The 13,974-nt window shown below is 39.0% G+C and overlaps 2 protein-coding genes across 2 annotated transcripts in view; both read right to left on the bottom strand.

Annotated features, from left to right (window-relative positions):
- The window catches only part of PRRG1 (proline rich and Gla domain 1), a 280,802-nt gene that overhangs the window by 150,844 nt on the left and 115,984 nt on the right, over positions 1–13,974 (bottom strand). The gene's annotated exons all lie outside the window — the stretch shown is intronic.
- LOC112654990 (40S ribosomal protein S3a-like) lies at positions 5,043–5,898 on the bottom strand. The gene has a single exon (XM_035711504.2). The coding sequence runs from the start codon at positions 5,896–5,898 to the stop codon at positions 5,104–5,106; it is 795 nt and encodes a 264-aa protein (XP_035567397.1). The 3' UTR covers positions 5,043–5,103.

The following is a 13,974-nucleotide window of genomic DNA, read 5'->3' as shown; positions in this document are numbered from 1 at the left end:
CCCCCCTTTATTCTTAAGGTTTATGCCTTAATACACTTATGCCTGAATCTCCCTCTTTACTGAGGCCTCTTTGAGAGGAAGGACAGCATAGGTCTGACTTTAATCACAAAGCCCAACATACACTAGATTAGAAAAAATTTATTGTGGAAAAAAGAGTCATTTCATATATTAGTTCTCCAATTTACAATCCAATAGTTTATGCCTGACACCTGTTTCAAGAATTGGCTCAAACACTCATGTCTACAAAGAGTGGAGGGGTATATACCCTGATTGAGTCCCTATTCTGACAAATCCTCTTCTTTAGAACTTTTCATCCCTTATGTGCTTAATCCATGCTATAATACAATTTTAATTTATCCTGTCTTTGTCATATTGTTCCATGTGTTTACATTTTTGACTCCTAAGTAAACTGTAAGAAAGGGTTTAATTTTTGTATTTCTTTTATATCTTCTTGAAAATCTTGGTAAACATAGAGGTAACATGATAGATTATATGATAAGCTATAAAACCAGCATCAATAAACTTAAAAATATTGAAATCATACAGAGCATGTCCTCTGACTACAAGGAAATTAGCAATAAATACAATATGATAGCCAGACAAAATTCACATATAGTTGACCCTTCAACAACACAGAGGGTTGGGGCACTGACCACCCCCTGCTATTGCATAGTTGAAAATCCACATGTAATTTCTGACTCCCCAGGGATCCCTAGGTGGCTCAGAAGTTTAGCTCCTGCCTTTGGCCCAGGACGCAATCCTGGAGTCCCAGGATCAAGTCCCGCCTCGGGCTCCTTGCATGGAGCCTGCTTCTCTCTCCTCCTGTGTCTCTGCCTCTCTCTCTCTATCATGAATAAATAAATAAATAAATCTTTAAAAAAATAATTTCTGACTCCCCAAAAACTTAAACTACTAATAGCCTACTGTTAACCAGCAGCCTTACCAATATCATAAATGGTCAATGAACACGTTTTGCATATTATATGTATTATATACTGTATTCTTACAATAAAGCAAGCTGAAGGAAAGAAAGTTATTAAGAAGATCATAAGGAAGGAAAAGTACATTTACAGTACTGTCCTTTATTTATCAAAAAAAATTTGTGGATTACTGGCTAGCTTAGTCAGTAAAACATGCAACTCTTGATCTCAGAGTTGTGAGTTTAAGCCCCACATTGGGTGTAGAAATTACTTTTAGAAAATAAAATAGGGGGATCCCTGGGTGGCGCAGCGGTTTGGTGCCTGCCTTTGGCCCAGGGCGTGATCCTGGAGACCCGGGATCGAGTCCCACGTCAGGCTCCCGGTGCATGGAGCCTGCTTCTCCCTCTGCCTGTGTCTCTGCCTCTCTCTCTCTCTCTCTCTCTCTCTGTATGACTATCATAAATTAAAAATAAAATAAAATAAAGAAAATAAAATAGGGCAGCCCGGGTGGCTCAGCAGTTTAGCGCCTGCCTTCCGCCCAGGGCATGATGCTGGAGTCCTGGGATCAAGTCCCACGTCAGGCTCCCTGCATGGAGCCTGCTTCTCCCTCTGCCTGTGTCTCTGCCTCTGTGTGTGTGTGTGTGTGTGTGTGTGTCTCTCATGAATAAATAAATAAAATCTTTAAAAATAAAATAAAATAAAATGTAAGGAAAAAATATGTACATTAAAAAAAAGGTTGGGCAGCCCCAGTGGTGCAGCAGTTTAGCGCCGCCTGCAGCCCAGGGTGTGATCCTGGAGACGGGATTGTGTCATGTCGGGCTCCCTGCATGGGGCCTGTTTCTCCCTCTGCCTGTGTCTCTGTCTCTCTCTCTCTCTCTCTCTCTCTCTGTCGCTCATGAATAAATAAAATCTTAAAAAATAAATAGTGGTATCAATATGCATGCAGAATTCTGGAAACAATAAAAAGAAACACTTTGAAAATGAACAAAAGGGGTGCCTGGGTGGTTCAAAAGGGGTGGTTGTGCATATGACCCTTGTTTTCAGCTCAGGTCATGATCTGAGGGTTGTGGGATCAAGCCCCATGTTGGCTTAACATTCAGTGCAGTCTGCTTATTCCTCACCCTCCCTCTTTGCTCCTCCCCTCACTTGTGCTCTCTCAAATAAATAAATAAAATCCTCAAAAAATAATTTTAAAAATTAAATACAAAGAAAATGAACAAAAATGTTGAGTAGTGAGCAGCCCCAGTGGCTCAGCGGTTTAGTGCCGCCTTCAGCCCAGGGTGTGATCCTGGAGATCCAGAATCGAGTCCCACGTCAGGCTCCCTGCATGGCGCCTGCTTCTCCCTCTGCCTGTGTCTCTGTCTCTCTCTCTCTCTGTGCATCTCATGAATAAATAAATAAAATCTTAAAAAAAATGTTGAGTAGAACCCTCACAAAGAAAGAGACAAGAATGTTCAATGAGCATGTGACAATGAGTTCAACATCATTAATCATCAGGGAAATGCACAATAAAACGAGTCAGCTAACAAAACATACCCACAAGTTTGATCAAAATTGTAAAGACTAACACCACTGAATGTTAGTGAAGATATGGAGCCATTGGAAGACTCATACATGGTTGGTGGAGGTAATACTAGACAACTACTATGGAGAAAGATCCTGCAATTTCTTCTAAAACTAGACATATAGGGACGCCTGGGTGGCTCAGCAGTTGAGCATCTGCCTTGGGCTCAGGTCATGATCCTGGAGTCCCGGGATCGAGTCCCATGTCAGGCTGTCTGCGTGGAGCCTGCTTCTCCCTCTGCCTGTGTCTCTGCCTCTCTCTGTGTGTCTCTCATGGATGGATGAATAGAATCTTTAAAATAAATAAATAAATGAATAAATAAATAAATAAATAAATAAGTAAAACTAGACATATGCCTACTCCAACAAGTCCCCACATCAAGAGAAATGAAAACAAATATATACAAAAATGGCTAGTATAAGAAGGTTCACAGCAGCCTGAAATTGGAAACACAGGCAACCATCAGTAGGACAATAAATAAACTGAGGTATCTTCACATAATGAGATATTACTCAGCAACAAAAAAGAAAGAGCTATTGAAAAAATGTAAAAATGTGGATGAACTCGAAGAAAAAAATATCCCAAGTGAAGAAAGCCTTACATGAAAGAGAATGTATTTACATGAATTTCTAGAACAATTAAAACTCATCTGTGGTAGGAAAAAAAGAGAACGGTATTTTCTTCTGTAGTGTTGGAAGACTAGGAAGAAATAAGGGGACAAGAGATAACTTTATAAGGTGATATTAGCATTCTGTATTCTGATTGCACATTTTTGTGCATTTATGGAAACTCCTTGAATGGTAACACTCAAGACATTTGCATCACATTGTATAGAAATTTTACATCAAAAAAATACAACCAAATATTAAACTCTAATTATATCTAGTGTGTTTTGGGGAAATATGATGATGTGTATAATTTACTTTAAAATACAGTAAAAATAAAAAATTAAAAAAAAACAAATACAGTAAAACTTATTTGGACTGATACAAGGATAGAGAAATGGATAGACTGATAAATGTGATAAAACCAGTGAAGTTTTTAAAAAATTATTTATTTATTTATTCATGAGACACAGAGGGAGAGGCAGAGAAAGAGGCAGAGGGAGAAGCAGGCTCCCTGTGGGGAGCCTGATGTGGGACTTGATCCCAGGACTCCAGGATCACGACCTGAGCCGAAGGCAGATGTTCAATCACTGAGCCGCCTAGGTGCCCCAAAACCAGTGAAGTTAAATGTTATTTGTAGAATCTAGGTGGTAAAAGATAAACTCAAAATGGATGAAAGATCTAAATGTGAGACAAGAATCCATCAAAATCCTAGAGGAGAACACAGGCAACACCCTTTTTGAACTTGGCCACAGCAACTTCTGCAAGATACATCTATGAAGGCAAGGGAAACAAAAGCAAAAATGAACTATTGGGACTTCATCAAGATAAAAAGCTTCTGCACAGCAAAAGATACAGTCAACAAAACTCAAAGACAACCTACTGAATGGGAGAAGATATTTGCAAATAACCTATCAGATAAAGGGCTAGTATTCAAGATCTATAGAGAACTTATTAAACTCAACAGCAAAGAAACAAACAATCCAATCCTGAAATAGGCAAAAGACATGAACAGAAATTTCACCAAAGAGGCATAGACATGGCCAAGAAGCACATGAGAAAATGCTCCGCATCACTTGCCATCAGGGAAATACAAATCCAAACCACAATGAGATACCACCTCACACCAGTGAGAATGGGGAAAATTAACAAGGCAGGAAACAACAAATGTTGGAGAGGATGTGGAGAAAGGGGAACCCTCTTGCACTGTTGGTGGGAATGTGAACTGGTGCAGCCACTCTGGAAAACTGTGTGGAGGTTCCTCAAAGAGTTAAAAATAGACCTGCCCTACGACTCAGCAATTGCACTGCTGTAGATTTACCCCAAAGATACAGATGCAGTGAAACGCCGGAACACCTGCACCCCAATGTTTCTAGCAGCAATGTCCACAATAGCCAAACTGTGGAAGGAGCCTCAGTGTCCATCGAAAGATGAATGGATAAAGAAGATGTGGTTTATGTATACAATGGAATATTCCTCAGCCATTAGAAACGATAAATACCCACCATTTGCTTCGACGTGGATGGAGGAAGGTATTATGCTGAGTGAAATAAGTCAATCAGAGAAGGACAAACATTATATGGTCTCATTCATTTGGAGAATATAAAAAATAGTGAAAGGGAATAAAGGGGAAAGGAGAGAAAATGAGTGGAAAATACCAGTGAGGGTGACAGAACATGAGAGACACCTAACTCTGAGAAACAAACAAGGGGTAGTGGAAGGGGAGGTGGGGGGGGTTGGGGTGACTAGGTGACTGGCACTGAGCGGGGGGCCCTTGATGGAATGAGCACTGGGTGTTATGCTATATGTTGGCAAATTGAACTCCAATAAAAAAATACACACACAAAAAAAAAAAATAGAAAAAGAAGGAAATCCCTCCCTGTTTCAGCAACCGTTCACTAAGCACTGCTTGCACCCAAGAGAAACCACCACAATCTGAAATACTTGTTCTTTTCTTTTCTTTTTTTAAACATCACAAATATGTTTTTATTTGTCACCATTAAATGTCTGAATTTTAAACAGATTCTTGGACTGGTGGTTTATATCCATCAGCTCGTTCAACTTTAGCACCAGTCTCATCCCCCATAGCTTTTCCAGAACTGCTACCTTCACCATGAAGCTCCATGAGTTTTCCCAATTCAAACTTGGGCTTCTTCAGCATTTTTACTTTTCTAACAAAAACATCATGGAGTGGATAAATAGACTGACAAGCTTTTTCTATATCTTTTCCAATGCTGTCTGGAATCAATTTATTGACCACTTCTTTCAAGTCATTTGTTTGCACCTCTCGGGTCATGATTTCCATCATCTTTTTCCGGATTTGGCGGACCTGTTGGTGCTGAGCGTAAGAGGTCTTCCGAATCTGATTATTGCGTTTTTTAGTAAAACCAACACAAAATAGATGAAGCAAATAACCATCGGTAGTCTTTACATCAACATGAGCTTCAATCATGGTCTGCCATTTTTTGACCATGGAGCACATTTTGTCACGGGTAAGATCCACGTCATGGAAATTAGTCAGGCAGTTTTTGCCCTGCACATCCTCAGTGATTAGCTTGAATTTCCTAAATGCAACTTCATCATTCTGCAGATCAGCAAGGCTAACTTCAAAAACGCGACCCTTGAGACCATCAGATGCAATTTTGGTTCCTTGAGTTCTTGTGACTAGTGTTTTTCCAATATTTCTTATATTGAACATAGCTGGCGCTTTCACATCATACCAATCTTTCTTAGAAAATGGATCAACCACTTTCTTCTTGGCTCCCTTTCTGCCGCCTTTTGTAAGGCGCTTGTTCTTGCCGACCACCATGGCACTGCTCTGGCTACTTGTCCTTTTCCAGTGAACTTTTGTTCATCGAGGTATAAGTGTTCATAGTACAATTCTTCCCACTTTTCTGTACATTTGAAAAATGTATAGTAAAATGTTGGAAAAAAACTGAATAAAGTAAGCATACTTAGGGATGTTAAATAAATGAACTCTTTGGGATCCCTGGGTGGCGCAGCGGTTTGGTGCCTGCCTTTGGCCCAGGGCACGATCCTGGAGACCCGGGATCGAATCCCACGTCGGGCTCCCGGTGCATGGAGCCTGCTTCTCCCTCTGCCTGTGTCTCTGCCTCTCTCTCTCTCTCTCTCTCTCACTGTGTGCCTATCATAAATTAAAAAAATAAAATTATTTAAAAAAAAAAAAAAATAAATGAACTCTTTTTTTTTTTTTTTTTGCTATGCATATTTACTGGGTCTCATCAGAATACAGGGAATGTCTTTTGGCTACAGAATACCAAAGTTAGTTACATAATAACTATGACTGTCATTATATGGAAATTATGAAGGGAACCAATATTCAAATCTTAAAGTGAATTTGAAATTCCAGTATATATCTATAAGATTCAACCTTCCTATCCATATATCTCTGTATAAATACATGAGAGAGAATATCCTCTGGTTTGCTGTCATGATGAATTGAGTATGGCTTTACATTTTTTAAAAACATTTTATTTATTTATTCATGAAACACACACACAGAGACAGAGACATAGGCAGAGGGAGAAGAAGGCTCCCCATGGGGAGCCCTGTGGGGGACTTGATCTTGGGACCGTGGGATCAAGACCCAAGCAGAAGGCAGATGCTCAACCACTGAGCCACCCAGGTGCCCCTGGCTTTACATTTCTAATGTCCATGGCTTGTTTTGATTACAGAATAGTTCAAAAGCATAGACTATTATCCTCCTGAATTGTTTTTTAAAGATTTTATTTATTCATTCATGAGAGACACCTGGCCATTCCTACCCAGTGCAGGATTCCTTTAAGAAGCAATCCTTGCTCTGGAGCTCCCTCTTGGGTTGGCTAAGACTTTATTGACCTGCATTTTGATCTGAGGTTTTCTCTGACCTGCTTGTCCCCCACTTGCCTTTCAAAAGTGTCAAATCAGCATCTCAGGCTCAAGATTTTTCTCTGCCCAAGCCTTTCACCTTTACATTTACCCATCTACCTTTCACAGACGTTACCTTTCCATTCTTCCCTCAAACCTCCTGTAATCCTGATTATCTTAGAGTTGGCTCCCTGGAGCACCCAAACAGGTACTTTCTCTAAGTCCTAACCTCATTGAATTTGGATAATTTTTTTGGTGGCTAAACAGTTCTTAATTGTTGGGAAGGTATAATCAATATTAATCAGTATTGCTAATAGTATAATAAAAGCTAAAATAACTGCTGTAAATATAAATTGCATTTCTGCATATTATTTCCAAGGCTAATTGTTTATGATTTGATAGAATGGTAATTACACACAAAAAAATACTCACAGACCCTGGACCTTCATATAAAAGAGCAAGATATATGATGCAAGATTTGATTGATTACGGTATGGTCACTCAGGGTCTTACCTTAGAGTATCAACATTTCTTTAGAAGCTGAAATATAATAAATAATAATTCTTAAAAACAGCTCCCTTTCGAGCTAATGACACCAATTCTGACACTCATTCCTTCCTGCCAGTGTCCCTAATGTCCTCCCTAACAAATGAATAAGTAAAATCACAGCTAATATTTGTTGAGCACTTGTATGCCAGACACAGTGCTATGCTCTTTACATGTTATTCCATGTAATTATTACTTTTATCCATGGGAGTTTGGTTCTGTTTTACAAATAGCAAATCCAAGGTTCAGGAAGGTTAAACATTGTGCTCAAAGTCACAGCTGATAAAGGCCAGGGTCAGTAAGTGTTTGATTCCAGTTCACTCATCTCTGAGGAGGTTACATATTTTTACCTTAATATTTAGTGGGGTTGGGATTAGAATCCAGGTCTTTGAACACCTCATTTTGTGCTCTTTCCTTTAAGTATCTCTTATTAATGCTAACAGTTTTGATTCTTCATCTAAGATGGTTGACTGAATTCTTTTATTTTTTTTTCCTGAATTCTTTTAGTCAAACAAACATCCAACTTTCAGATAGAAAAATCAAGGAAACATTTAATAATTTTCTATTTGCTCTCTCTTTAGTCTGAATATTTATTGGCCATTTTGTCTTCAGCTCAAATGTACCTTTAGTTTCATCACAATCTGAGTTGATTTTCCTAAGTCTATTCATTGTCTCTGGGAGAAGAGGGGCCAAGTCCCCTTGATTTCCTGGGAAGAAGCCCAATAAATGTTCTTGGGTCATACTTGTTTCCTTCCTATTTAGTCTTCCCTTCTGAGCAACAGCTGTAGATTTGGGAGTGTTTCCCCCCAATCTGATCCAAAAAGTGGGAAATGTTTTGTCCCCATATGATTACAAATTTCTAATGTAAGACATTTGAGAAAAGCCCAATTCCTAATTACTAAAACATTGACATGATTCTATCAGAAGCAATCTGAGATTCCACCACTCTCTTCACTTCAGCCCTTTGTCTAACTGGAAGTAGTTATTAAGTTATTATGATCCCAAATAAGAAAAAGGAAATTCTGAGGTGCCTGGGTGGCTCAGTTGGTTAAGCAGCTGACTTGATTTCAGCTCAGGCCATGATCTCAGGGTCCTGGGATGGAGTCTTTGTCAGGCTCTATGCTCAGCAGGGAGACTGCTTCAGGATTCTCTCTCTCAGATATTTGCAAATGACCTATCAGATAAAGGGCTAGTATTGAAGATCTATAAAGAACTTATTAAACTCAACAGAAAAGAAACAAACAATCCAATCATGAAATGGGCAAAAGACATGAACAGAAATCTCACCAAAGAGGCATAGACATGGCCAAGAAGCACATGAGAAAATGCTCTGCATCACTGGCCATCAGGGAAATAAAAATCAAAACCACAATGAGATACCACCTCACACCAGTGAGAATGGGGAAAATTAACAAGGCAGGAAACAACAAATGTTGGAGAGGATGCGGAGAAAGGGGAACCCTCTTGCACTGTTGGTGGGAATGTGAACTGGTGCAGCCACTCTGGAAAACTGCATGGAGGTTCTTCAAAGAGTTAAAAATAGATCTTCCCTACGACTCAGCAATTGCACTGCTGGGGATTTACCCCAAAGATACAGATGCAGTGAAACGCCGGAACACCTGCACCCCAATGTTTCTAGCAGCAATGTCCACAATAGCCAAACTGTGGAAGGAGCCTCGGTGTCCATTGAAAGATGAATGGATAAAGAAGCTGTGGTCTATGTATACAATGGAACATTCCTCAGCCATTAGAAACGATAAATACCCACCATTTGCTTCGACTTGGATGGAACTGGAGGGTATTATGCTGAGTGAAATAAGTCAATCGGAGAAGGACAAACATTATATGGTCTCATTCATTTGGAGAATATAAAAAATAGTGAAAGGGAATAAAGGGGAAAGGAGAGAAAATGAGTGGGAAATATCAGAGAGGGAGACAGAACATGAGAGACTCCTAACTCTGGGAAACGAACAAGGGGTGGTAGAAAGGGAGGTGGGCGAGGGGTGGGGGTGACTGGGTGATGGGCACTGAGGGGGGCACTTGATGGGATGAGCACTGGGTGTTATGCTATATGTTGGCAAATTGAACTCCAATAAAAAAAAATTTAAAAAAAAGGATTCTCTCTCTCTCCCACTGCCCCTCCTCACATTCTCTCTCTCTTAAATAGATAATCTTAAAAAAAGAGAAGAAGAAGAAGAAGAAGAAGAAGAAGAAGAAGAAGAAGAAGAAGAAGGAGGAGGAGGAGGAGGAGGAGGAGGAGGAGGAGGAGGAGGAGGAGGAGGAGGAGAAGGAGAAGGAGAAGGAGAAGGAGAAGGAGAAGGAGAAGGAGAAGGAGAAGGAGAAGGAGAAGAAAGAGAAAGGAAATTCTGTTTATTTTGTCAGAGGCAGTGATTTACTTCTCTCATTTCTGGTGGGTAGGCCCCTCTGGGTGACCCAGGGCAATATAGTGGGCTAGGTCTCAGGAGAATTCTCATACCATCTACTTCAATACGATTCATAAGGTAACCACAGAGATGCAACAACACTGAAATGTTTCAAAGCGGATGCTAATAGATCCTTCTGTACCAGGTACAGAAGGCAACCTCAGCTTGAAAGGACCCTGGCCTGGGCACGTTGGTGGCTCAGCAGTTGAGCATCTGCCTTTGGCTCAGGTTATGATCCTGGGGTCCTGGGATCCAGTCCTGCATCAGGCTTCCCAGAGGGAGCCTGCTTCTTGCTCTGCCTATGTCTCTCATGAATAAATAAATAAAATCTTTAAAAAGAAAAAAAAAAGGACCCTGGCCCTTATTATCACAAGATGAATGGTACATGGAGACAGAATAGCAAAGCCAGAGTGATACAGGATGCCATGGGCCACAGGCAGATTGTCTTGTTTTAGACTTAATCTTAATAAAATGTATATGAATAAAAGATCGAGTCAAGGAATATTTGTACATCATAGGCACTTTTAATTTTCATAGAATTTGGGTCTTATATGTGTGTTTTTAAAATAATAATTTATAGAAAAAGAAAGTAACCTATAGGAGAATCCCTTATCAGAAGCGATTAGGATTGGAATTGGTTTGTTAGTTGGCAAAGTTGGCTAAAGTAGAGAACTGAAAAATTTATTTTAACATAAAATTACATGATCATACTTAGTCATTAGTCTTTTAACATAAAGCCCAGGACTCTTCTTTGAGTATGGTTCCACCAATAGATGGTCCAGATAGTCATTCTTGAATAAATCACATATACCGCAGTAGTAATAGTATTAATAGTAATAGTTGAGCACTTACTATGTGTCAGGCACTTTTAATCTTCCCAGTATCTCTTTGAGGTAACAATTATTATCATTCTCATTTTATATATGAGGTTAAGAAACTTGCCTAAGGAGACAGAGTCAGTAAATGGTAGAGATAAGGTTAAAACACAGGTTATCTGGCTCCCAAGTTTACATTATTAACCAGCACATCATCTCTAATCTCCATTTCTGAGTGTCCTTAGGGAAGAGCTTTAAGAAACTGAAGACATTATGAAGCAATATAAGAATCCTTCCACATTTTTATATTTTTTTCAAAACTTTTATCTCCCCCATACATACTTTAACAGTAATTCTTTAATTAGCTATTCACTTGTATTAAATCTTTCAATATATATATATATTTCATCAATTTATGAAACATTCAGTCCAAATGTGGACTGTACATAAAGAGGTGCCTGGCTGGTTCAGTTGGTAGAGCATGTGACTCATGATCTTGAGGTCATGTGAGTTTGAGCCCCACACTGGGCATAAAGCTCACTAAAACAAAACAAAACAAAACAAAACAAAACTGTACATATAAAATCACAATCTTTATGGGGCATCTGGCTGGCTCAGTTGGTAGAACATGCGACTCTTGATCTCAGGGTTGTGAGTTCAAGCCCCACACTGGGTGTAGAGATTACTTGAAAATAAAATCTTTGGGGAACCTGGGTGGCTCAGTGGTTGAGTGTCTCCCTTTAGCTTAGGCCATGATCCTGGAATCCTGAGATAGAGTCCCACATCAGGCTTCCTGCGAGGAGCCTGCTTCTCCCTCTGCCTATGTCTCTGCCTCTCTTTCTGTGTCTCTCATGAATAAATAAATAAAATCTTAAAAAAATCTTTAAAAACAAACAAGAATTAACAATCTTTGTGATCAAATTATGGATATATATTACTTATTGAAATAATTTATTGAAATAAATCAGTTTGGGAAAAAGCAAAACTATTTTTAGAGCAGACAACTTAACTGGTGGGATCAGAAGTAGGCATGAGTATTATTGCCAAAGAATATTCATTATGCCGTGGATATCAGTTAGGATCTTATACAATTGAAATGGAGATCATCAATTAATCCATAACTCCTTCAGGAGATCAGTTAAGAGTTTCTGCCATATTTAAATTTCATCTATGTTTTAGGACAATCACAGGTGATATAGTAATAGCTTTTCAGCTAAGACTGAGTGTAGTACAAGTAATATAATGATGTTACATATTTTTTTTTCAAAGATTTATTTTAGAGAGAGAGAAAGCAAGGGAGGGGCAGAGGGAGAGGGAGATTCTTTTTTTTTTTTAAGATTTTATTATTTATTCATGAGAGACACACACAGAGAGAGGCAGAGACACAGGCAGAGGGAGAAGCAGGCTCCATGCAGGGAGCCTGACATGGGACTCAATCCCAGGTCTCCAGGATCAGGCCCTGGGCTGAAGGTGGCACTAAACTGCTGAGCCACCTGGGCTGCCCATGGAGAGAGAGAGAATCTTAAGCAGGCTCCTCATCCAATGCAGAGCCTGATGTGGCACTCAATTCCAGGACCCTGAGATAATGACCCAAGCTGAAACCAAGTAAGATGCTTAACCGATTGAACCACCCAGGCACCCCTTATGTTATGTATCTTAACAGTACCTTCATATGCTTCCAGAAGAATGTGTTGTATTTTCTGTTTTTATTAAAAGCCTAACATGTTAGATATTTTATTTCATATATATATGTATAGCCTTTTACATACATATATCAATAGCTCTTTTACATATATTCATATATATATATATATATATATATATATATATACACACATATTATAGAGAGCCTTTTCTTTAGCTTTCAGATCTATTTAAACTGGCTCACTAGGGACACTTGGGTAGCTCAGTGGTTGAGCAACTACCTCTGGCTCAGGTCGTGATCCCAGGGTCCTGGGACTGAGTCCCACATTGGGCTCCCTATGGGGAGCCTGTTTCTCTCTCTGCTTAGGTCTCTGCCTCTCTCTGTGTGTCTCTCATGAATAAATAAATAAAATCTTAAAAAAAATAAACTGGCTCACTATACAGGTTTCCTATTGTTGGTGTAACAACCACAAATTTACTGACTTGACTTGACACAATATATATTTTCCTGCAGTTCTAGATTTCAGAACCGTCAAAAAATTTTTAAAAGTCTAAAATCAAAGTGTTGTCAGAATTGTGTTTTCTGGAGACTGGAGGGGAGGATTTGTTATTGCCTTTCAGTCTTTTGGAGGTCACCTGTATTGTCTGGCTAGTGGCTCCTTTCATCTTCCTTATATTGCTCCAATCTCTTGCTTCTCTCCAACCTCTGCTTCCATTGTCACAGTTCCTCTTGTGTTGCCAAGTCTCCCCCTGCCTCCCTTTTACATTAACACTTATGGTTACATTTAAGAACCACTTCTATAATGCAGTCTAAGCTCCCCATCCAAGATCCTTAATCCCATTTGCAAAGAACCTCTTACCCTATTAGATAATATATTCACAGGTTCCAGAGATTTGGATATGGATATCTTTGGGGGTCATTATTCAGCCTACCATACTTGGTTTAATTAGAGACTAATGAACTAATTTCCAAAAGTAAACTGAAAAACTAATCAGGTCAATGTTTCAAACAGGAATGTCTAGAATGCCTAAACTATGAGAAATTAAACAGCAATTTAACTTTTCAAAGCAATTTAAGAACTTTGGTAATGGAGATTTTTAGATTGAATTTGGGAATTTGTAGCATACATGGCTCATTTCTTTCAAAAACAAAAGCTATTGAAGACTTAAGGAAAAATCCTCCCTCCCACCTGCCGTCCCTCTTCCTCTCCTTAGCTCTTAGCCTCTTTCCAGTCTTCTGGCCTTCCTTCTCTCACTTATGCTCTTGCATAAATTATTTAATGGTTCTATGTAAGTTCTTGAGCTTTTATAGTCATTTCTTATTCAATTTGGAACTCAATAATAAATAAACCTCCAGCTTTAATATGCATTTTTTGTTATAAACCCTAAATGGAAGCGCAGTGCTTATTTGGAAAAAAAAAAGTGCTAAGGTTACATATAAAATATATAGCCAAAATAAATATAAACAGAATTATTTATTTGTTTGTTTGTTTGTTTTTGTGTCTAGTGAGGATATTGCCAGATTGCTCTTTCCCAACTTGAACTATAAAATTAGATTAATTAGTTTTACCTCATGCTGTTTATTTCCCT

The sequence above is a fragment of the Canis lupus genome, chromosome X, assembly GCF_003254725.2.
Source record: "Canis lupus dingo isolate Sandy chromosome X, ASM325472v2, whole genome shotgun sequence".
Taxonomy (NCBI): Eukaryota; Metazoa; Chordata; class Mammalia; order Carnivora; family Canidae; genus Canis; species Canis lupus.
Note: the sequence above shows the minus strand (reverse complement) of the source record. Positions and strands in the feature narration are given on the sequence as shown.

Bases quoted from the DNA above. Each gene is read 5' to 3' on its own strand.
- LOC112654990 (XM_035711504.2), bottom strand. From the start codon at position 5,898: ATGGTGGTCGGCAAGAACAAGCGCCTTACAAAAGGCGGCAGAAAGGGA.